General features: G+C 50.5%; 1 protein-coding gene across 3 annotated transcripts in view; it reads right to left on the reverse strand.

Moving 5' to 3' along the window:
• The window catches only part of Agfg2 (ArfGAP with FG repeats 2), a 35,345-nt gene extending 22,569 nt beyond the window's left edge, over nucleotides 1-12,776 (reverse strand). For 2 of the 3 annotated variants that reach the window (XM_040731367.1, XM_040731366.1), the window contains exon 1: nucleotides 12,417-12,775. In XM_040731367.1, the coding sequence (XP_040587301.1) occupies nucleotides 12,417-12,637 (221 nt within the window). In that variant the 5' untranslated portion in view covers nucleotides 12,638-12,775. Of the gene's footprint in view, nucleotides 1-12,416 lie in introns of all 3 variants that reach the window. The other variant, XM_040731368.1, reaches the window with a different exon arrangement.
• Between the last annotated feature and the right edge of the window lie 12,808 nt (nucleotides 12,777-25,584).

A 25,584-nucleotide genomic window follows, 5' to 3' on the forward strand; every position in this document is an offset into this window, starting at 1 on the left:
GCCAGATGTGACTCACTGGCCTGGAATGAAACAGACCCAACCCTCTGGTTCACACCCAGTGTCCCCAACAAAACTCACATCTCTGCCGCCCTGCAACCCCAAGTTAGAAGGAGGCACTGCCCTTCTGTGATGGCAAACCCACGCCAGACACACTCGGAGAGTAAGTCTCCTTGCGCAGCTGAATTGGGCGATGGTTTTAAATTAGTTATCAGTGTACATGTGGTGTGTGCATGCATGTCCGAATGTGGGGAGGTTAGACGGAGACAGAGTCCTGCTCTGTGGCTTCCTACCTTACCACCCCAAGGCTGAACCTGGGGCAAGGCTGGCAGCCAGCAAGTCCCAGCAATGCCCCTGCCTCCACCTCTCACATCCCTACTGCTACATGGATGCTGGGGGTCCGAAGAGCTCTTCCCCACAGAGTATCTCTGCAGCCCCAGGGGAAAGCAGCAGAGAGCCAGCTGATTACTATGGCGTAAGCCTTAAGCCAGTGTTATCTGCTTTCTTCCTTCTCCCTCCCTATCCTGTCTGAATCGTGTAGCCCAGGCAGAACCTTGAACTTGCGCCGTAGCGGATGACGGCACTGGGCTCTTGGTTCTTGTGCCTCCCCAGTGATGGGTGACACCGGCACCACCAATGGATGAGCCCCTGGTGGCCAGCCGGCACGTTCCCACACACCAGGCAAGCAGCCCCCGCCCCTACCTCCTTTCTAGAACCAGGCTCCTAACAGCACTGAGAATCCCCCAAAGCCCCCTGTAAAGGCAGCTTCGTGCATGTCCAGACACCGGAGACTCCCCAGGCCTCTTCCCCACCTCTCTCCTCCCCTTTGATTTTATTAGGCACACAAGTACCCTCCTTACCACACCTCATCACCCTCACAATGACCTATATTTCTGCTTTGCTCTCGGTCCATGAGAGCACCAAACCTGCTGGAGGCTGAGCTCAGAGGCTCTGCCAGGCCAATAGTGGAAAAAACCCAGTCCCACCCAGCATCCAACGCTGCCTCTCATCGGTGCCAAATTCAAACTTGGGAATTCCTCTCCTCTGAATGTCTGTGTTCAGATTCAACACCCCATCTGCCTTTCCTGACTTCTAGAAGCTCCACTCTGCCGCTGTGACCAAGGGACAGCTAAACCCGCTTAGCTCTTTTGCAATACGAAGCAAATAAATAAACCTTTTACACTGATTTATGTAACGTGTCGGTGCCACAGCACGGGCGGGGAGGTCAGAGGGCAGCCTGTGGAAGGCACATCTTGCAGGGGGTTGAACTCAGGTCCTCAGGCTTGCGGGCAGATGGCGGATGGATGCCTCTCCCCTCTGAGCCACCTTCTCTAACACATGCACAGGTTCCACCAGCCCTGAGGAAGGGCCCCTCCCCCTGCTCCACGGTCAGTTTCACTAACGTAAAAGTCTTCTCTGACACATGCACAGGTCCCATCAGTCCTGAGAAAGGCCCCCTCCCCCTGCTCCACGGTCAGCTTCACTAACGTAAAAGTCTTTTCCGGTCTAAACTCTGCTTTGACCCACTTCACTCTTCCTTGCTCGACTGTGAAGGTAAAAACACTTCTGTTGTGCAGAGCGCGATGAGTGCCTGGCAGCCCCCTGGCTCCTCTCCTCTCCACTCTCAGCCTTTATACATTTTCCTCCTGTTTCTATCTGTCACCTCTACTCCCTTTTCCCACCTCCAAGTGCGGAACTACGGGGTGCGCCACCATCCCCAGCTGCTTCTTTTTCTTTTGTTATGCTCCTTAAAACTATTTATTTATTTATTATTTATTTGGGCAGCAAGCGCCTTTACCCACTGGCCCATCTCGCAGGCTCCCTTATTTGTGTCTATGTGTAGGGACATATGTGTCACAGAGAGCACGCATGAGTCAGAGGATGGCGGTAGAGTCAGCTCTCTCCTTCCACCGTGTGGAGCCCAGGGATAAACTCAGGTCATCAGGCTTGGTGGCGGGCTCCTTTATCTCGAGCTATCCCACTGGCCTTTCTCTTGCTTTCTGAGATTGGGTCTATGTAGCCCAGGCTAGCCTTGTGTTACCAAGTCTTCCTTTCTCGGTGCTACATGCTAACCTGCCTGGCTTCTTTTCACTTTTTTTAAAAATTACTTCTTTGGAGGCTTTTCAAGTTGTTAATGGACCTCTAACATAAAATGAAGAAATCATGGTCTTTGGGATGGTAAAGTGATTTACCTCCTCATAAGCTCAAGAACCTGAGTTTGATGCCCAGAACCAAAGCCAGGCTGCCGGGCATGGTGGTGCACTCAGGAGGCAAAAGCAGGTGGATCTCTGTGAGTTCCAGATTAGTCAGGGCTACACAGACTACACAGGGTCTCAAACACAAAACAAAACCAGAAAAAGAAATAGGCAGAGAATCTCTGAGGAGCAACGCCAGCATGCAGCCACACCCCATGCACGACGCCAAATCAAAATGACATGAAACTGTTGGCTACCAGAGACGAGGGAGGAGAGGGAAGAAAGGAACTAAAAAGGACAAGGTACACGTGTACTTTCCAACTCAAACAGTGGAAAGGACGGAAGGACGGAAGCCAGCTACACCTGCCTTCCACAGGGACGGTCACTTCAACTAGGAACCACTTCTAGCAAGTCAGACAGGGGAACTGAGGCACTTGGGACGTGGGGGCTTCTCGAACCATCAGAGCACATCTCTATAAAACCTGCCTGGAGCCCTGCCCCTGTCAGGGTCTCGCTCTCCCTGTGGAAGGAAAGTTGGGCAGGAGTAAAAGGTATCTATGAGGGGCTCAGTGGAAAGATGGCTCAGTGGTTAAGAACACTGACTGCTATACCAGAGGATCTAGGTTCAATTCCCAGCACCCACATGGCAGCTCACAACCATCTATAACTCCAAGATGTGACATCCTCACACATACATGCAGGCAAATAAAATAAAAATAAATTATGTGTTTATAAAGTGTCTGTTAGTGAGACCTTAAGTATTAAATAAGAACCCAATAGCCAAGGTCACAGAAGCATGGCTTGCTTTGGAAAAAAAAAAAAAAAGCAACCTTAAAGTTAGTTTCTTTCTTTTCCTTTTTTGGGGCAGGGAGGCAGGAATCTCAAGTAGGCCAGGCTGACCTCAGCTTGCTCCACAGGTACAGATGACTTTGAACTCCTGACCTTGCAGCACAGTGGTTTATCCCACAGGGGCTTTTCAGAAAGCCTGGGAAAGAACAGGGATCAGTGAGTTGGCTCAGTCTGCAAAGCATTTGCTGAACAAACACAAGGACCTGAGTTCGAGCCTCAAGAATCCATATAAACAGAGCCAAGGTGTGTGGTGCTGGCACACCCTTTAATCCCAGCACTCGGGAGGCAGACAGTGACGCAGAGACAGCCTGGTCTACCAGAGCTGCTTCCAGGACAGCCTCCAAAGCCACAGAGAAACCCTGTCTCGGGGGTGGGGGAGAAGAGAGCAAGGCAGGTGGGGTGGGGTGGGGCTAAGTCAGCACCGGGGAGGCGGACAGCAGACCCCCATTGCTTGCTGGCCAGGCAGCCTAACTTCATCAGTGGGATCTCAGCCAGTGAAGGGACCTTGTCTTTAAAAAAAACAAAACCAAAAGCCAAGGTGGGAGAAACCCGACACGCAGGTTAACCCCTGGCCCCACATGCATGTGTGCATGTACATGTACACGAACACACAATAAGGCATTGCTCGGCAGATGCTTTTCCCTTGGGGCGGGGTCCCGATGTTACCCAGGCTGCCGTACCAGCTCCGCCATGATGCTTTTCAGCGACAGTGTACCTGATTTTAAGAATCAAGAGGCAGGCGGATCTCTGTGAGTTCGAGGCCGGGCTGGACCGACAGCCTCCAAAACAATACAGAGAAACCCTGTCTCGTAAAACCAAAAAAAAAAGAATCAAGAGGCAGGTCCAGCCCCTGCAGGAGAGTTAGAATCGTAAGCACGCAGCACACAGGGGTTGGAGGCCAGTCTGGGCCACACGAAGCCATTGCCAAGGTGGGGCACAGGCCTGCAACCACAGCACTTGTGAGCCGCCCTAGTTACAGAGGGGTTGGAGGCTAGCCTGGGCTACATGAGAACCTGTCTCGAAAACAACACAAGGGCTGCTGAAATGGCTTGGCAAATAGAGGTGCTGGCTGCCCGACGGCCTGAATTGGGTCATCAGGACCCACACAGTACAAGGAGAGAACCAATCCTATAGCTGACTTCCACACAAATAAATACGTACACGCTGCTACAAAGAAAAATCTAAGCACATGTGTAAGTTGGGGGACATTCAAAACACCTAAATCCTGGTTAAAGAAACTGGGTAGCAGGGGCTGGGGCTGCAGCTCACTGGTACAGTGCTTGCCTTGTATGCATGCGGTCCCTAATTCAATCGCCAGCACTGCCAAACAAAATAGTTAGGGGCTGGAAGGAGATGAAATGATCAAAACTAGCTCAATTTTGGCAACTACATCTGTAGCAGCCCATATGCAAATGCATGCAAATTTAGAAACTGCACAAACTAGCAGCTGTCTCTGGAACGCCAAAGTGGCAGGTTACTGCTCCAGCTGAGAAAAGACCTCATTAAAAAAGAAAGTGTGTAGCCTGGTGGAGGTGGCCCACGACTTTAACCTCTGCACTCAGGAGGCAGAGGCAGGCGGATCTCCCTGAGTTGGAGGCCAGCCTGGTCTACAGAGTGAGTTCCAGGATAGTCAGAGAGCTACACAGAGAAACCCTATCTCAACCTCCCCCCTCAAAAAATCGTGCCAGGTGGTGGTGGCACACGTCTTTAATCCCAGCACTTGGGAGGCAGAAGCAGGCGGATCTCCCTGAGTTCAAGGCTAGCCTGGTCTACAGAGTGAGTTCCAGGACAGGCAGGGCTATACAGAGAAATCCTGCCTTGAAAAACAAACCAATACAACGAAGACAGTTTGAAAATATAAACTCCTGCATGCAGTTGGGAAAGGCTGTCTGGAATTCTGGCCAGTGAGATGGATCAGTGGGTGAAGAGGGGTACCTGACATTAAGCATGAACCCAGGGACCCACATGGTAGAGGGAGAGACCTGACTCCCCAGGTTGTCCTCTGACCTCCTCATGAACACCATGCGTGCGCCTGCGCGCACACACACACCCGCAACAAACATGCACAAAAATAGATAAATAAAATGTGATTTTTTTCCTTCCTCAAACCTTAGGGGATTAAGCTTTGGCTAGAACAGACAGCTCCACTGTGTCCGCCAATTTGGCTAATTGGGAACCCTGGCAGTTCTGCATAGAGCCTAGAAGATTCCCTCTCTAAAAGGCACCCGCGCTTATAATACAGTCAACAGAAAAATGGCCTTCGAGGTAAAACCTATCCAGAGTGCTAAGGGTGGCGCTTGTCCTTCAGGGGTCGGGGACGCAGTTCAGTTGGTAGAGCCGCTTGCTAGCACTCCTGAAGCCATGGGGGCAAGTCTCATGACCTGGGTATAGTAGGGCAGTGCATATCTGTGCTCCCAGCAATTGAGAGGGATGGACGAAGGACCAGAAGTTCAGGGCCACCTTTGGCTACATAGCTAGTTTGAGGCTAGCCTGGGCTACATGAAACCCTGTCTCAAAAAAAAAAAAAAAAGACAAGAAAAAGAAATGCACGGGGGCTGGAGAGACGGCTCAGAGGTTAAGAGCACTGGCTGCTGTTCCAGAGGACCCGGGTTTGATTCCTAGCACCCACAGGGAGGCTCACAACCCTCTGTAGCTCCAGTTCCAGGGGATCTGAGGCCCTCTTCTGGCCTCTGTGGGCCCTGAACGCACACAGCACACAGACATACACGGAGACAAAACGCCCGTACACACAATAACATAAAATGGAAGCACATGCTGTGATCTTTACAAAGACGGCGCTTTACACTTTTAATTTAGTTTGTGCTGTGTGGGATGTGTGGGCACAAACACCCTTGCACGTCACTCACGGAAGCCAACGAGAATGCTGGGTACAATGCTCTGTCTATCGCCACCTTGTTGTCCTGAGACAGGGTCTCACTGAACGTGGAACCAACAAACCCCAGTGATCCTCCTGTCTCTGCTCCCTGGAGCCCTGGGGTTACAGACACACAAGAAGCCATCCCTAGACCCGCCTGGCCCCGGACTCCCTATGGAGACCAGGCCGAGTTTGTAGAGATCCGCCTGCCTCTGCCTCCCGAGTGCTGGGATTAAAGGCGTGCGCCACCACCTCATCAAAAGGCATTTGAACTCAGTTCCTCATGCTTTGAGGATGTGCCAGGCGGTTTCTGTCCACTTGACACGAGCCTAAGTCTTCTGACTAAGGGAATGGGGTGTTTTCCTGATTAACGACTGGGAGGGCCCAGGCGGCTGTGCGTGAGGCTCCCTGGGCAGGCTGTCCTGGATGTATAAGGGAGGCAGCTGAGCACCCCTCAGAGAGCAAGCCGACGCAGCGCCCTCCCACGGCCGGTTTCCCTCCTGCCTCCAGGTTCCCGCCTTGACCTCCCCTTCAGGATGGGCAGTCATGTGGAGATGTAACCAAACGTAGGTCCTCTCCCCCCAGGTTGCTTTTGGACATGGTGTTTTACCGCAGCAGAGGACAGACTGCGATGGGGCAAGTGGCTTCTTCAGCAGCTGAGCCATCTCCCGAGGCCTTTTCTCTGCATTCCTCAGCATGTGCGCACGGTGCGTGCCTCACACAGCGAGCGCGGATGAGACGCACTATTTAGACGCCTACGCAGAGAAAGGCTCTGTTTCTAGCCCACAGGCCCCACTACGGGAAGCTAGTGACTGTTACTACTGCAGCCAGAGCCCAAGGGAGTGGCTGTGGTTCCAGTTATTCAACCAAATCTGTCAACTACCCAAATACGTAAGTATGCAGGTTGTAGGCCCCCAAATAGGTAAGTATGCAGGTTGTAGGCCTATTACTATTTCTACTTACCATCATCACAAAATCCTAATGTATGGACAATCAACTTGATGGACTTTTAAAAAATTCAATCTAAGGCCGGGCAGTGGTGGCGCACACCTTTAATCCCAGCACTTGGGAGGCAGAGGCAGGCGGACCTCTGTGAGTTCAAGACCAGCCAGGTCTACAGAGTGAGTTCCAGGACAGCCTCCAAAGCCACAGAGAAACCCTGTCTCAAAAAACCAACCAACCAAACAAACAAACAAAAAATTCAATCTAAGAATTTATTTATTACTCTGTATGACTGTCTGCTCAAGGTAAGCAGGAGTATGAAGATCAGAGGACAACCCTTTAGAATTAGTGCTTTCTTTCCACCAAGGGGGTCCTGGGGATCAAACTCAGGTTGTTAGCCTTGGCAGCAAGCACCTTTACTCACTGAGCCATCTAGGCATCCCATTTGAGAACTGAGTTCTCGTATTCGGTGCCATGGGAACAGAAGATCCTCAGCAGCCCATAAAGCCAGCCCTTCCATCCAGGGTTTACCTTCTCACAAGAGCCAACATTTTAAAGAACAGGTAAAAATGTTGTTAAAGATTTTTAATTTACTTTCTTATGTATGCTTTTGCTAGTGTATGTGTATGCACCACATTCATGGCTGGTGTCCTCAGAGCCAGAAGAGGGCATTGGATCTCCTGAAACGGGAGTTACAGGTGGCTGTGAGGCACCATGTGAAACATCAAGTACTCTTTATTTTTCTTTTTCTTTTTTGAAACATCAAGTACTCTTAACCACTGAGTCATCCCTCCAGTCCTTAGACATCTGTGTGTGTGTGTGTGTGTGTGAGTATGTGGTGTGTGTGTGGTGTGCATGTGTGGTGTATGGTGTGTGTGTGAGTGTGTATGTGTGGTGTATGGTGTGTGTGTGTGGTGTGTGGGAGTGTGTGTGGTGTATGGTGTGTGTGTGTGTGGTGTGTGTATGTGTGTGGTGTGTGCGTGTGTGTGGTGTGTGTGTGTATGTGTGTGGTGTGTGTGTGGTGTATGGTGTGTGTGTGGTGTATGGTGTGTGTGTGGTGTATGGTATGTGTGTGGTGTATGGTGTGTGTGTGTGGTGTGTGTGTATGTGTGTGGTGTGTATGTGTATGGTGTGTGGTGTGTGTGTATGTGTGTGGTGTGTATGTGTATGGTGTGTGGTGTATGGTGTGTGTGTGGTGTATGGTGTGTGTGTGTATGTGTGTGGTGTGTATGTGTGGTGTATGGTGTATAGTGTGTGTGTGTGTGTGTGTGTGTGTGTGTGTATAGTGTGTGCACATTCAGTACAGATGTACCATGTGCTCCAGGGGAGGTCAGAGGACAACTTGGAGTCAGTTCTGTCCTCCCACCAAGGGGTTCAGGGAATCCAGCGCCTTTACCCACAGAGTCGTCTCAGCAGCTATTCATTAGCGAGACCGACAGCGACAACAGTGACCTCGGGGAGAGGTGCAGGTTCTACACATTGTGCACGGATCTGGAAGCAGTTAACTTTTCCAGCCAAAGAAATCAGGTTTTTATCCCGGCCTAGATGCCCTCGCCTCCCTTCTGTCCTGGTTGAGGGGCATTCGTTATAGAATATGAAGGTTATCGGGGGCACTGGAAACACAAGTCTAGAAAACAGTGGTAACAGCGTCAGCACTCCCTGCTCATGCAGAGCTCTGTCTTTTTAAACTGTAGTGGGCGCTTGCTATCCTAGCAGTGGGAGGCAGAGGTGGCCAGCCCTCTAAGCTTGAGGCCAGCCTGGCCTATATGACCAGTTCTAGGACAGCCTGGGTTACATAGCGAGACCCTGCCCAGCTCTCCAACTTAATTACATTTATTTATTCTCCATGCCCATGCCAAGGCCTATGTGTAGAGGTCAAAGGACAACCTGGGGCATCAGCTCCCCCACCCCCATCCCAGGGACTGAGCTCAGGGCAGCAGACTTGGCAGCTGAGCCTCTCCCTCGATCTGCCTCTTTTTTAAAGGACAATCTCCTGGATCACAGATGGATTCCAAACTCACTAAGCAGGTAAAGATGACCTTGAACTTTTTATCCTCCTGTGTCAACCCAAGTGACGGGGAGTTTTCCACAGTGTGAGGATTCAAGACAAAATTACACGGACCAACGCTCTACCAAAAGAGATATACTCCCTGCTTGCAGAGGTTTGAGGGTTTGGTTTTTCATTACTCACTGGTTTTGTTGTTACTTTTTTTTAAGGTTCACTATGTGCATTGGTGTTTTCCTGCATGTCTGTCTGTGTGAGGGTGAGGCCCCCCTGGAACTGGAGTCGCAGACAGTTGGGAGCTGCCATGTGGGTGCTGGGAACTGGACCTGGGTCTTAGTAAAACAAGTTTTTTTTTTTTTTTTTTTTTTTTTTTTGGTTTTTCGAGACAGGGTTTCTCTGTGGCTTTGGAGGCTGTCCTAGAACTCGCTTGGTAGTCCAGGCTGGTCTCGAACTCACAGAGATCCGCCTGCCTCTGCCTCCCGAGTGCTGGGATTAAAGGCGTGTGCCACCAAGGCCCGGGTTAAAACAAGTATTTTTAACATCTCTCCAGTCCCAGCCCTCCGTGAGTTTTTTATCTGTTGTGCCGTCACCAGTAACCACGTGAAAAACTTAGTGTTTCTCCTGGCAGTTTCTTTCTAGGACCTAGCTCTACGGCTAGGCTCGGTTCACTCCTATGCCATGCTATAATTTGATTTTCCAGCACTGCGGGGTGTGGTTCACTCTTAGAGCACCTGCCTATCATGTGTAAGTTCAAAGCATCAGAGAAACAAAACAGACTCCCTTCCCATTCAAGACGTGTGCTGTGTTCTTCACTGCGTGCTATAGTGCACTTACTCCCCTTTGAGGGCAGGGAGGGTGGATCTGCGTGCATGCATGTTCCCGTGTTGTGTGTGTGCGTGTGTGCAGAGGCCAGTGGCTGACACTGGGGGCCGCCCTCGATTGCTCTCCACCTTATATATCGAGGCCGTGTGTGCGTGTGTGTGTGTGTGTGTGTGTGTGTGTGTGTGTGTGTGTGTGTGTGTGTCCTGGATCAGAAGCTCACTGATTCAGCCAGTCTTGCTAGCCAGTTTGCCCATGGACCCCTTATGCCACCTCCCAAGTGCTAGGATTACAAGCTACCACGCCCTCCTGGCATCTACCTGGGTACTGTGGATTTAAACTCAGGTCCTCATGGCCGGCACAGCAAGTATTCTGTTCACTGAGCCATCCCCTCAAACCCATGCATTTTCCTCTGTGTGTGTGTGTGTGTGTGTGTGTGTGTGTGTGTGTGTGTGTGTGTGTGAAGGTTTCTCTGTGTAGCTTTGGCTGTTCTGGAACTCACTCTGTAGACCAGGCTGGCCTTGAACTCAGAGAGATCCGCCTGCCTCTGCCTCCCGAGTGCTTCGATTAAAGGCCACTGCCACCTGGTCAAAAATCACTTTCAACAGAGAGAGGCAACAGAGAGGGGGCTGGGGCCACAGCTCAGCATGTGCACTCCCAGCATTCAGACCTGCCTGGATTGGACCCTAGCGGCTCACAAGCCAGGCTGGTGCACACCTGTAATCCCAGCACTCAGGTGGGAGCAGAAGTTTAAAGTCGTCCTCAACTACATAGTCAAGGCTAGCCAGACTACATGAGACTGTCTCAAAACAGAAGAAGAAAAAAGAACATAGAAATTTGAAAAAGGTAACAATGAAGTAGAGATATAGTTCCACACTGCCTCCTAGGACACCTGGCTCCTCATTTCTGGTCTCATAACTCACACTAAATAACAAACACTGAACAGGATCCTCCATATGGCACTGGGTAAATTACTAAACCTCTCTCTGCATTTGATCTCCCATCTGTCACGTAAGAACAATACTCCCTGGTTTGGTTTTTTTTTTTTTTTAGGCTGCTATGCATATAAGAACAGGAGAATTTTCCTTATTGAAAAAAGAATAGCACTGTACTAAAATAACACTAGAAAACTAGGCAAGATAAATTCCTACAAACCGAAGTGGTGCCTGATGTTAATCAAACAATTCCCTGGGGGGCGGGAGCTTACTACATACCAAATCTGGTGAATCGATGTTATCACAAGTCAAAGGGCATGAATAAACAGTGTCCGTGCTGCAGTAGCATTGTGGATGTCACAACCAAGCCACTGTCCCCCAAACTATGAGACTCTGTGCACTTAAGAATAACCGCAGCTGAGGATGCCAGTGTGTGCAGCCCCTGGGAGGTGGAGGCAGGAGGATCAGGGCTCCAAAGCTAGCCTCAGCTCTACAGTGAATTAAAGGTCAGCCTGGGCTGTGCAGTGATGCATGCCTTGAATCCCTCCCAGTATTCAGCAGGCAGAGACAGGACGATCTCTGCCACAAGTCTGAGGCCAGTCTGGTCTCTAGAACGAGTTCCAAGGCAGCCAGGGCAACACACAGAGAAACCTCACCTCGGAAAAAAAAAGAAAATAAAACAAACAAGAAAGGTCAGCCTGGACTGTATGAGACTCCATCTCATTAAAAAACAATACTATTGAGTTGGCTCAGCAAGTACGGGCACTTGCAGCCACGCCTGTGGACCGGAGTTTGAGACCCAGGACCCACACACTGGAAGGAAATCGCTGATTCCCACAAGTTGTCTTCTGATCCCCACACAACAAGCCGGGGACCCTAACGCCCCCACAACACAAAACAAAGAAACAAAATGTAACTTTAAAGGAGGCAGAAAACGGGAAAAGAAAAGAATATCCCATTCTGCTCCTCATCGGGAAAGTTGAGCTGTTCGCCAGAATAACCCTTTGGCGCTCTGCCCTTATTGGATTTCATAAGGTGACTACCGTCTAGCTAGCATTCCAGAGCTCTGAAAGATTAGGATCTGCACCTGATCCCTGGCTTGGTACCTGCTACTCTCGGCTGTCAACCTGGACTAAAGCACGTAGCGTTTTCCATTCCCTTCTACATCGCACCACTGGAGACACACAAACCAGAAGGAACAGGACACATCTGGTTTAAGCTCGGTTTCCCTACTTCTTTTCCACCCCCCCACCCCACTGCCTTCTTTGTGGGGGGCAGGGGGCCTCAAGTATCACTAGTTGGCCTTGAACTCCCCAGTGCTGGGATTGCAGGCCAGCACCAGCACAGTACTCGGTATTTATGCAGTGCTGTGGATGGAAATTCGGGGCTCGGAGCATGTTAGACAAGCACTTCTGCCAACTGAGGTACAATGAATGCATCCCCAGCTAAAGTTCCCTTTAAGGTCTGGGTCAATTTCTGGCCCTTTAAGTCCCCCACCCCCACCCAGTTCCTTTCGATTCTCCCCACCTGCAACTGCCTTCGCCTCCCTCGGGGGGAGTTTCTCCAACCCACTCCTCGCGTCCTTCCACAGCCCCCGTCCTAAGCTCCGCAACCCGACTCCAGCCTCGCCTATCCGTCCGCCCGCGCCGTCTCCCTTTGCCCCGCGGCACATCTCTGCGGCAGACGACCTTCTACCACCACGTCCAACCCCGGGGTCCCCCCACGCCGGCCTCCCGGACCGCCCCGAGCTCCTGCGGAGCCCCTTCACCCCAAAGCCACTCTCCCCGGGATCCACTCACAGGAGGCCGGAGCAGGTGGTGCAGACGAAGCTGCCCACGGTGATGTCCACATAGGTGACCCCGCGCTGGGCACACTCGAAACAGTGGCGGTTCCCGGCCTGGCTGCAGCCGCCCAGCTCCCGCACCCGGCGGCACCACACCTCCGAAGCCGCCTCGGCCTCCGCCTTGCTGCCTCCGACCCCGCCACCTGGGCCCGGGCCCTTCTTAGCCGCCATCACCATCTCTCCCGCGAGCTGCTCTGCAAAGTCAGCGGCCGCTCGCCCTGAACCGCTCGCTGCCTTTCCCGCCTCCGCCGCCTTCGCACGCCCGGGAACCCTGACACCAGCGCCTGCAGCCCCGACCGCCCGAGACGCCGCCGCCCCCTTCCTCGTCCTGCTCTGCACGCTGATTGGCCAGCCCCCTCCCACCTCCCCGCTCTGATTGGCCCGACTCGGGACGGCCTCCGGAGGCTGGTGCCTCCAGAGCCACGCCCCACCGTCGCCGGGCCTCCCGCCTCTGCCATTGGTCCCCACTGTGCCAGGGCTGCGCGTGCCCTCCTCCTTGTCCCCGCCCCCTCTCGCCACGGGTTCCTGGGCTGACTCTGATTGGTTGCCAAGGCTGCAAAATTAGCGTGCGAGAGGAAAGAGGGGTTCCGCGCCTGCGCGGTGCTCATCCTCCGGACTGGTACTAATTCCCGCCAAATTTCAAAGGGTCTTTACGGACTGAGCCAAGAGAGGAGCAAAGCAGAAAGGACGAGACCCTAGGAGGGACCGAAGGAGGAAGGGAAAGACAGAGAAGCGGAGGGGGAACGCTCTATGAAAGGTGTTTTGTTTACCTTTCAAAGGTGGACCCCCACTATGAAGTTAAAGCTTGAGGTGGGATGCCAAAGACAGCTTAAGGGATGAGGCATTTGCCACCAACCCTTATAGATCGACCTTGATCCCTGAGCTCAGTCCTGTAAGAAAACTGACCCCAGTAAGCTGTCTTCTGATCTACACACACACACACACACACACACACACACACACACACACACACGCAGAAAAATGTAAAAACTATTCAAGAAAGCATGTTGAAGGGTATCACAGAACTGTGGCTCTGTAAGAATTTGAACCTGAGTCCTTTGATTTTAGAAACTCTACTCTGGGGCCAGGGATATATCTCAGTTGGTGGAGTGCTCCCCTGGCGCGCGCTGAGTGCTCCCTGGCGCGCGCTGAGTGCTCCCTGGCACGCGCTGAGTGCTCCCCTGGCAACGCTGAGTGCTCCCCGGCGCGCGCTGAGTGCTCCCTGGCGCGCGCTGAGTGCTCCCTGGCGCGCGCTGAGCTCTGGGTTCAGCCCCAACACTGCATACAACCTCGAGTGGAGGCACAGGTCTGTGATTCCAGCCTTGGAAAGTGGAGGTCGGAGTTTCATCCTCTGTGCTGCCTGAGAAAGGAGGGTGAGGGGCGCTGACAGCCATAAATCGTAGCTTTGTGTCCCACGTGCCAATGGGACAGCGTTGTGAACTCTCCGGTGGCTGATGAAGAGGTGGTAAGGTAGGTCTGACCCCAGGAGAGGCCAGAGCCAGAGAGACAGGTTCAGGGGTCATCCGTACGCAGGGGTGATGTGGAACCACAGACTGGATGGCGTTGCTTAGGTGTCACATAGAGAGGGGGACTAGGAAGTTCAGGGCTGCGGCGATGGCTCTGTCAGTGACGGGCTGGCCAAGCAAGCCTGAGCGCCTGAGTTCGACCCCCAGAACCCACGTAATCCTAGAGCTGGGGGGGGCAGGGCAGAGACAGGAGGGTTCCTGGGGCCTGAGGGCCAACCAGTCTAGCCAAATTAGTGATCTCCAAAACAAGTGAAAAATGATTGAGGAACTGGTGTTGACCTCTGGGTTTCAAATACTTGTACACATGGGCACACACACACACACACACACACACACACACACACACACACACACACTTCCATAGTGGGATGCTGGATCAGCAGGTGGGAACAGTATTTGATCTCCAGGAGGGCAAGATGTATACATACACACACATGCATACATACATATACACATAAATACATACACACACATGCATACATACATATATACACACATACATGCATACATATACACATACATGCATACATATACACATAAATACATGTACACATACATGAAGAAAGAACACAAGAAGCCCAAATGTAGGAGAGTAGGTGGTTTACTCTATTCCACCTCTCCAATTGTCATAGCCACAAATACACCTCATCCCTGAAAGCAGGTGACACTAAGTCCCATCCAGATATGCAGGGGGAACATCTTTGTCCATTTAAAACATTGCTGTGGGGCTGGAGAGACGGCTCAGAGGTTAAGAGCACTGACTGATCTTCCAGAGGTCCTGAGTTCAATTCCCGGCAACCACACGGTGGCTCACAGCCATCTATAATGAGATCTGATTCACACCATCTGTGATGAGATCTGATTCACACCATCTGTGATGAGATCTGATTCACACCATCTGTGATGAGATCTGATTCACACCATCTGTGATGAGATCTGATTCACACCATCTGTGATGAGATCTGATTCACACCATCTGTGATGAGATCTGATTCACACCATCTGTGATGAGATCTGATTCACACCATCTGTGATGAGATCTGATTCACACCATCTGTGATGAGATCTGATTCACAGCCATCTGTGATGAGATCTGATTCACACCATCTGTGATGAGATCTGATTCACAGCCATCTGTGATGAGATCTGATTCACAGCCATCTGTGATGAGATCTGATTCACAGCCATCTGTGATGAGATCTGATTCACAGCCATCTGTGATGAGATCTGATTCACACCATCTGTGATGAGATCTGATTCACACCATCTGTGATGAGATCTGATTCACAGCCATCTGTGATGAGATCTGATTCACAGCCATCTGTGATGAGATCTGATTCACACCATCTGTGATGAGATCTGGCGCCCTCTTCTAGCATACATGCATACAGACAGAACACTGTATACATAATAAAATAAATAAATCTTTAAAAAAAAACATTGATGCGTGATATGATTGTGCCAGGTGGATCTCTGTGAGTTCGAGGCCACTCTGGTCTATGTAGTGAGTTTCAGGCCATCCAGGGCTACATAGTGAGACCCTGTTTCAAAGAAAGAAAAGAAAAGATGCCGGGCATTGGTGGTGCACTCCTTTAATCCCAGCACTCGGGAGGCAGAGGCAGGCGGATCTCTGTGAGTTCGAGGCCAGGCTGGACCGACAGCCTCCAAAATAATACAGAGAAACCCTGTCTCGTAAAAACCAAAAAGCCAAAAAAAGAAAAAAAGAAAAAGAAAAGAAAAAAAGCCTTGTGTACTTTTTCAGAGTTCAACATTTCGATTGTGATGTCCATCCCTTTCTCAGTTTCTCTTCAGCCAACAGTCATCTCTTCACAAACCGGTACACTCACTCACCACCAGTAGCAAACGAAAAATAAATTAGGATGGCCCCCGGACTCTGACAGCTTCCAGTCAGTCTTTCGCTACAGGGTGTGGTCTGTAAGAGCAACCAAAGGGTTCTTCCTCCTCCTGACTACTCCACCCAGGCCGTATCAGGGAGCCACAACCCTATTTCCCCTCACAATCAGCAAGAGCACAGGCAGCCCCGGGGACACCCTCTTCTGCTATTGCCCTGGTGGCTGGGTGGAAGCCTTGGTTGCTTCCCTGGTAGAAGCCCTTTGCCCTTGGGGAGTTAAGCCGATAGAACCTGGGTGATTTGGAGCTTCATAGTGGGGGCTGGAGGGGAGGCTCAGCAACTAGGAACACTCACTGCTCCTCCAGAGTTCAGTTCCCAGAACCACACTAGGTGATACACAACCACTATTTCTACAGCTCCAAGGGATCCATCCTTCTGTCCTCCGGACACAGACTCTCTCTCTCTGTCTCTCTCTCTGTCTCTCTCTCTGTCTCTCTGTCTCTGTCTCTGTCTCTCTCTCTGTCTCTGTCTCTGTCTCTGTCTCCGTCTCTCTCTCACACACACACACACACACACAGAGAGAGAGAGAGAGAGAGAGACAGAGAGAGAGACAGAGAGAGAGAGAGAGAATAGTAATGCTGAGAGCTTTCCAGAATTTCATTGCTCCATCTCTATCTTGGCTGGGGATGAACTGGCACTTCATGTCAGTCAATGGATCACATGTCCCCATCAGCAAGAGAAAGGTCCAGCCTCGCAGGTGTGGTCTCCCAGATACCACCAGATCAGTTTTCAGGGACCGTGTCATTGTCATTATGTGGCCAGCTGCTTCTGGTGCATAGGAAATATGATAAGGGCCCTTGCCCGGTCAACGGCCTTTTTTTTTCCTTCTGTGCTTGTGGGCATGTACTCGTGTGTGTGTGTGTGTGTGTGTGTGTGTGTGTGTGTGTGTGTGTGTGTGTGCACGCGCGCGCGCGCGTGCGCGCGCGCGCATTCTTACCAGAGGTCAACCTCAGGTGTCCCTTGGGTGTCATGCACCTTGTTTGTTTTTGAGAGTCTTTCACTGGCCTGGAGAGTATTCATTATGTAGGCTGGCAGTAGGCCCCGGGGATCCTCCTGTCTCTGTGACCCAGGGCTGGGACCACAAACTTGTGTCACTATGCCTGGCTAGGGGGTTGAATTTAGGTCCCCATGCTTGTTAACTCTAACCCATACCATCTGTAGTCAGTTTTCAATCTGCCATATGCATAGGGAGACACAGAGTCTGTGCGGGTCCCACCCGAGTCTCAGAAGTTGAGTCTTGGAAGCTGAGACAGTTTGAGTTTACAGAGCAAGGTGTAGGAAGAGGAGAAACATTGGGAGGAAGGAAAAGAGGAGGAACAGAGATAGATGGGGATGGAAAGAGAAGGAGGGGAAGGAGGAGGGGACAGAAGGAGGAGAAATAGAGGAGGAAGATGAAGAAGAAGGAGGAGGACAAGAAGAGAAGAGGAGAGGAGGGGAGGGGACAGGAGGGGAGGGGAGAGGAGAGAACGGGAGAGGAAGGGAGGGGGAGGGGAAGGGAGGGGGAGGAGGGGAGGGAGATTCCTGACACCACTGAGCCTTCTCTTGGGTGGTCAGCTGTGTCCTCATGAGCATGTGTGTTGTACAGAAACTGAAGTCCAGATAATGCCCTATGGAAGAGCATGTCTGGTAATAGTTCGCATTCCTAGCAGCCAGAACGCTGAGACTCCCGGAGACACAGGCTACGGTGCAGCCAGATTAGCTCCAGACCAAAGGTGACTGACTGGGCCTCCATGACAAAACTTAAAAGCAAGTTCCAAGGAGAACAGCACACAGCCGGAACTGCAGCTCAGTCGGCTGAGTCCTTGTCTAGGCTACAGTAAGCTGGGGTCAGCTCCTCAGCGCATCTCGTAACGCAGAGGCAGAGGCGCACGCCTATAATCCCAGCAGTCCAGGGGTTGGGGGGAGAGGATCAGGTAGTTCAGGGTCAAGCTCAGCTACAGGAGACACTGTCTCAAAAACAAACAAACAAACAAAACCAAAAGAAAGGCTAAGATCTAACTTCCACAAATGAAACATATTGTCCAAAATGAAGAGTAAAATGGACAGGATTGAACATATATTAGACACAAGAAAATATTATGGCTCATAATAGACGTGTCTACAAAAGCAAAATATACTGAGAGACTTAACCAGACAAGCAAGGCCTTGTACACCTGTCATCCCAGCAGTTAGGAAACAGAGGCAGGAGGAACCAAAGTTCAGGGTCATCCTCAGCTACACAGGGAATTTGACAGCAGCCACTCTCACAAGCACATGCATGTAATTGCTCATGCCTGTACTACCCTCAATGTACAAAAGGCAGGAACAACCCCAACTCCGTCAGCAAATGACAGGACAAGACAAATGTGGCGTACGGTTACATCGGGATATCGCTGCACCATAAACAGTTCTGCACACCTGTGAATTCTGCTCCTAGAAACGTTACCATCTCTGGGGTGAAACAGTGTGTTTGGTGCAGGAGAGACGGCTCAGTGGATAAGAGCATTGGCTGCTCTTCCAGAGGACCCAGGTTCAGTTCCCAGCACCCACATGGTGGCTCAAAACCACCTGTGACCCCAGCACTAAGGGATCCAAAACCGTCTTCTGACCTCCAAGGGCCCCTGCAAGCACATGGTCCACCCACACATGAAAATAAATCTTTTAGACATGTAGACCAGGTCCACACACGGTCCGCACACACACACCACACGCACATAAAAATAAATCTTTTGCCAGGTGATGGTGGCACATGTCTTTAATCCCAGCACTCGGGAGGCAGAGGCAGGCAGATCTCTGTGAGTTTGAGACCAGCCTGGTCTACAAGAGCTAGTTCCAGGACAGCCTCCAAAGCCACAGAGAAACCCTGTCTTGAAAAACCAAAAATAAACAAATAAATAATAAATCTTTTAGCTATGTCGACCAGGCTGGCCTCAAACTCAGAGAGATTCACCTGCCTCTACCTCCTGAGTGCTGGGATTAAATGTGTGTATCACAATGCCTGGTTTAGTCTTTAAAATAAACAAAGAGCAACAAGAAAAACATTAATTTCATTGGCTGTGCTCTGATTTAAAAACCAGCATATGATGAGTAGTAACATGAGCCATAACAAATAGTAAAATTTAAAAAAGACCAAACTTATGTGCATGAGTGTTTGCTTGCATGTATGTGTGTGCCCTACATGCATGCCTGGTGCCGGTGGAGGCCAGAAGAGGGTGTTGGATCCTTGTTATAGATGTTGTGAGCCTCCATGTGGGTGCTGGGAACTGAACCACGTCCTCTGGAAGAACAGTGCTCTTGACTGCTGAGCCATCTCTCCTGCTCCAATAAATAGTGATTTTGTTTTTTTGAGACAGAGTTTCTCTGTGCAGCCCTGGCTGTCCTGGAACTCGCTCTGTAGACCAGGCTGGCTTTGAACTCACAGAGATCCACCTGCCTCTGCCTCCCTAATGCTGGGACTGGTGGTGTGCGCCACCACACCCAGCTCCTTTCATGTTTTCTAAAGCCTGTCAATCCTTGGTACCAACCCCTCTGGAGATCTAAGTGACATCTGGGCAGGCTTCCTTCAAAGTTCTCATTCTCCTTGTCCCTGGGCTAGGGTCGGGTGGCACAGACTAGAGACCGACTCCAGTGTGCCTGTATACAGTGTGCCGGCCGGAGTTAGACCTTTGTTCTTTACACTAAGGCATTATTTTCCTGTGCAAATCAAGCAGAGTACTGGCCTGCCTGAGTGTATAACTCCTGCCAATGCTCCAAGGAAAAGCCAGAACCTCAGCCCAGTGCTAGATCATTTTCTGCAAACCACTTATCACACTTACTTGGGGTTTGCTTTTTCGTGACCCTGACTAGGGTTGATTGTAAAATATTTAACAGCTGGCTTCTGCACGACTGTGATCCTAACTTGAACACATATGCACTCGAGCACAAAGTCAAATTCTTGGAGGTCTAGTGCTTGTTGGAGGTTGTTAGAGGGATTGGGCCACTTAAAAACTTTGTTAGGGGCCAAGCACTTTAATCCTGACACTCAGAAGGCAGACACAGGCGGATCTACAGAGCGAGTTCCAGGACAGGCTCCAAAACTACAGAGAAACCCAGTCTTGAAAAACAAAATAAGACATAAAAAAACCTTGTCAGCAATGTATATATTATAATATGTATAATACATATATATGATATTGTGTGTGCGTGTGTGTGTGTGTGTGTGTGTGTGTTACACTCATGCAGACCAGGCATGTGCCACCATGTCGGTTATTGTTGGGATCCAGGGCGTCAGGCATGCTAGGCAAGCAAGCACACTACCACTTGAGCTACACTCCAGCCAGACCTTACCAATTGACATGAGCTTTTCAGTGTTGCAGCAACCAGGATGGACGCTGGAGGTGTCAACCTGCCCTCAACAACGCTCCAGCCTTGGAATGGTCTACACCTTCCTCCTCTTGAGTCTAACCACTCATTTCCCTACTTTCCCAGTGACACATCAGTGATTTCATATGAGAGTCTGCAAATTGCTCGGCGAGTGAAGGAACGTTCCAGCAAGACTGAGGACTTGAGTTCAAACCCCAGGATGGACAATAGTGGAAGGAGAGAACTGAGTCCCACAAGCTGTCCTCTGATCTTCACATGAGTGTTATGATAGTGTGTGTGTGTGTGTGTGTGTAAAGAAAGAAATAATTTAAAGATATTTGATACGACTGGGTGTCGGACTGGTGGCGGCGGCAGCAGCAGCGCACACCTTTAATCCCGGCACTCGGGAGGCAGAGGCAGGCAGATCCCTGTGAGTTCGAGGCCAGCCTGGTCTACAGAGCGGGTTCCAGGACAACCAGGAATAGAGAGAGAAACTCTGTCTCAAAGAAACCCTGCCTCAAAAAATAAAAAAAGATATGGGTTAACCACCCTCCTTCCTGTCCCAGGTTTAGCTGACTTCCTCCAACAATGGGCTTAACAAACCAGGTCTTTCATCATTGCTAACATTCTCTGTGTCCTAAATAAGAACACGGCATTAGAGGGTGTGGATGGGGAATGGCAGCTGCAAGCAGATCACCGCTGACAAATTAGTTCCTTTTGTCCTTCGATTTTAATATTTGTTTGCCAGCGAGGTGCCAGGAGCTATCAAGTTCTTCAGTGGCAGCTGGGCAAAGAAACACATGTGATCTTAGCCAAAAAGACCACAAATAATGACTCAAAGAACTAGAGTCAACTAACGTCAGGGCAGAAACAGAACAGAAAGAGATGGAGTGACGCCGGGATCCAGAGGGACGTAAGAGGCTCAGCTGGTACTAGGCAGACGTGGGTTTGAAACCTCATAGCCACAGTGAGCTTGGCTGGGGACGTCAGTGGGGAGACACACAGAAGCGGTGGGCCAGGTAGCCTAGCATATGTAGCAGAAAAAACACCGAAGAGGCCATGTCTCAAGGAAGGCGAGAGGCACGAAACTTAGGAAGTTATCATTCGCATCTCTTTTTGGAAAATTGGGCGGTGGCGGCGTGAGCCTTTAATCCCAGCATTTAGGCAGGTGAATCTTTGTGAGTTCGAGGCCAGCTTGGTCTACAGAGTGAGCTCCAGGACAGCCAGGGCTACACAGAGAAAAGAAAAGAAAAGAAAAGAAAAGAAAAGAAAAGAAAAGAAAAAGGGAGGGAGCTGTAGAGATGATTTGGTGGTTAAGAGCACTGGCTGCTCTCTCAGAGGTCATGAGCTCACCCCATAGCACCCATGTCAGGTGTTTTACAACTGCCTGTAACTCCAGCTCTAGGGGATCTGATGTCTTCTCCTGGCCTCCAAAGGTAAACACATACACACATGCACATGCACACATACATGCATGCTCAGGGGAAAAAAATAAAACTCCTTAGAAACTTTTCCCTGCCTGCATTTTGCATCCCATCCTTGCTTTCCTGGTACGTCCAAATCCTGCGACTTCTTAGGCCATTCACCATGTTTGTTTGGTAACCATGGGTGCAGCAGACATGGCTCTGAGGAAACCAGGGAATGCCCTCTCCTCAAGATGCTGTTATTACTGTCATCAGAGTTCCAGTCTTTGATAAGCAAGGCCTTTCATCTGAACTGTGAATTTGTGAACTTAATAAATGTTGTGATTTGGCAACTATCAGTGATGAACTTGTCATAAGACATTTAGCAGAGAGATTTGCAACGTGTTTGAAAGGTCATTAAGAAGGATGCTTTGAGCCAGATGGTGGTGGCACACGCCGTTAATCCCAGCACTCGGGAGGCAGAGGCAGGCGGATCTCTGTGAGTTCGAGGCCAGCCTGGTCTACAGAGCGAGTTCTAGGACAGCCAGGACTACACGCTGAAACCCTGTTTTGAAAACAAAAGCAAAACAAAGCAACAAAAGACGCACACTCTGTGTGTTACCTGTGACGCACACTCTGTGTGTTACCTGTGACACACAGATGCAAAGCAACCATGAGTCAGGTGTGGATACACCCGCTTGTCACCCGGCACTCAGGAGACGGGCACAGGAAGACAGGCATTCATGCTCATCCTTGGAATCATAGAAAGTTCAAAATACATTCCACAATGCCTGATTTGTGCAGTGCTGGGATCGAATCAGGGCCTCTTGCCTGTTAGGCAAGCCCTCTACCGACTGAGTTACAGCCTCAGTGTAAATGTGTTCATTTTGTAATATATATACTTACCATATATACCGTGTGTGTGAGAGAGAGTGTGTGTGAGCGTGTGTTTGTGTGAGAGTGTGTGTGAAAGAGTGTGTGTGCATGTGTGTGTGTGTGTGTGTGTGTGCATGTGTGGTGGGGAGTGCTGTGCACATGTGTGGAGGTTGGGATAACTTCATGGGTCAGTCCTCTCCCTCCAGCATGTGGTTCTGGCGATTGCTCTCGGGCCATCAGGCTCAACAGGAAGCAGCTACACCCACTGGACCATGTCATCAGCCCAAGTCACCCCTAATGCAAATCACTCAGTCGTTTTGGAAAATGTTCATCCAACCCAGGCTTTCCCTCCTTGTCAGTCTCTTAGATTTCTGCTTTGGAGATTTGTTTCGGGGTGTGTGTGTGTGAGAGAGTGTGTGTGAGTGTGTGTTTGTGTGAGAGTGTGTGAGTGTGCATGTGTGAGTGTGTGTGCCTGAGCACACACATATGTGCAGCAGTCCATGAATGAGTGTGTGTGCATATGGAGGTCAAAAGTCTATCTCAGGCTAGTCTGTCTCATGCTAGTCTATCTCAGGCTAGTCTGTCTCATGCTAGTCTGGCAGGTACTTTACCCACTGAGCCAGCTTTCCAACTTCCTTATCATTCTCTTAGAGTATCTTTCAAACAGCGTCCAGCAAAACGCCTCAGTGGGTGAAAGTGCTTGCAGTCACCAAGCCTGGTTACCGAGTTTGATTCCTGGAACCCACATGGTAGGAGAGAAGTGACTCCCGAAATGTGTCCTCTGGTGCCCACACTTGCACCATGGCACCTGTATTCACACGTAAACACACACACACACACACACACACACACAAATAAACATGATAAGATTATCTTTTAAAGCTGGGCACTGGTGGCACACACCTTTAAACCCAGCACTTGGGAGGCGGAGGCCAGAAGATCTCTGTGAGCTTGAGGCCAGCCGTGCAAGGTGACTCACAAACATCTGTAACTCCAGCTGTAGAGGATCCCGCACCTCTGGCCTCTGTGGGCTCCCGCACTCACGTGCACATATCTACATCTGACACACACACCCTCGCATAACGAATCAAAGTAAGGTCGGCAAAGAATATTGCAGGCATATGTGTCTGTGCGTGGGTCTGTGCGCCTGCATTGGGGTGCCAGGTCCCCCGGAGTGGAATTTGCAGGCAGTTGTGAACTGCAGGATGTGGGTGACGAGAACTGAACTGCAGTTGGGATTAGGGGTGTGGCTCAGTGAGAGCACTTGGCTGTCCCAAAGCCCAGGGTTCAATCCTCAGCATGTGTACACACACGCACACACATACAAATAAATTAATAAAGAAAAAGATTATATAGCAATTTCAAGACTATGCTAGGATGTATGAGGCAACTGAACAACAAAACCTGAGAATCGGAACCGTCTTGTATCCCCCGCGTGGCCCGTCCCCCGCGTGGCCCGTCCCGTCCTGTCCCCCTCCCCCCCACCCCGGTGCGTGCCGTACCCTTCCCTGTGGCTGCCGCAGGCCGTCCGTCTTCCTTGGTCTTATCCCTTCCTCCTTTGCTCCCCGTGGCCTCATGCTGGATGTCCAGAAGCCTCTTCGCCTTCACAGAAACAGTTACAATTATCTCCGTCCGTCAAGGTCTGATTCTAATCCCATCTTCATGTAGCGTTGTGAACGTAGAGCCTACTACTCCCTGGTCTTGGCAGACTGGTCTGCCTGCAGAGATAAAGCAGACAATGGGGCTCTGTCTTGGCATCATGATAACACCGGTGGTGTGTGCCTGGCGTCCCAGGAGGGTGGGGGAGCTGGGTAGGCACAGTCTAGTTGGTTGAGAGAAAATTCCACACTACAGGTGACTTCCCTCTGAGGGCTTAGGCTCTGTGAGGACACCATAGTCACTTAGGACACCATTGATTTCAGCCTCCAGTCTTAGATTTGTATGTTTGTTTGTTTGTTTTCCAAGACAAGTTTTCTCTGCGTAGCCCAGGCTGTCCTGGGAGTCTTTTGGAGACCAGGCTGGTCTGGAACTCAGAGCTCCGCCTGCCTCTGCCTCCTGAGTGCGTAGATTAAAGGCGTGCGCCACCAACACTCTGCTTTGTGTCAGTTTTATATTTTCTTTCTTGTGTCTGTTTTTTGGGGTAGGATGCAGCATGACACAGGGTCTAGCCATGTAGGCCAGTCATCAGATTGATTCTTCTACATCACATTCCTGAGTTCTGGGATTCCACATGTGAGTCACCACACCAGACGTTTAGAACTTTTATTTATAATGTATTACCGTGTGTGTGTGTGTGTGTGTGTGTGTGTGTGTGTGCGCGCGTGTGCGTGTGTGTGTGCGTGTGTGCGTGTGTGTATGCGTGCGTGTGTGTGTGTGTGTGTGTGTGTGTGTGATGGCACAGTGCTAGAGCAGAGCTCAGAAGACAGCTTTGTGAAGTTGGTTCTCTCCTTCCATCTCCCCATGGGTGCGGGAGAAGGGAACTTAGGTCACTAGGATGGCAAGGCAAGCTTCTTTTCACACTAATATCTCGCTGGTCTTATTTTATTACTGCTTTTTTAAAGACAGGGTTCCATCGGCCAGGCGGGGGTAGTGAACGCCTTTAATCCCAGCCTTTGGGAGGCAGAGGCAGGCAGATCTCTGAGTTCTAGGCCAGCCTGGTCTACAGAGTGAGTTCCAGGACAGAGAAACCTTGTCATGAAACAAACAAACAAAACAAAACCAACAACAAAAAGACAGGGTTCCATGTAAGTCCAGTCTGCCTTAAAACTTGAGTTCATTATATAGTCCAGAATAGCCTTGAACTCCTGATTCTTCTCCCTCCACCTATCTTCCTCCCTCCCCTCCTCCCTTCTTTTCCCTCCCTCCTCCCCCCCCCCTTTCTCTCTGGTTTTTCAAGATAGGGATTCTCTATGCAGCCCTGGCTTTCCTGGAACTCACTCTGTAGATCAGGCAGCCTTGAACTCATAGAGATCTGCCCGTCTCTGCCTCCTGAGTGGAGTATTAAAGGTGTACATCACCACACCCAGCTTCCTATTTTCTTAAGATCAGGGGTTTCTCGCTCTTCTGATTGGTTTAATAAAAAGCTGA

The sequence above is a fragment of the Mesocricetus auratus genome, unplaced genomic scaffold (assembly GCF_017639785.1).
Source record: "Mesocricetus auratus isolate SY011 unplaced genomic scaffold, BCM_Maur_2.0 Super-Scaffold_100025, whole genome shotgun sequence".
NCBI classification, from domain to species: domain Eukaryota; kingdom Metazoa; phylum Chordata; class Mammalia; order Rodentia; family Cricetidae; genus Mesocricetus; species Mesocricetus auratus.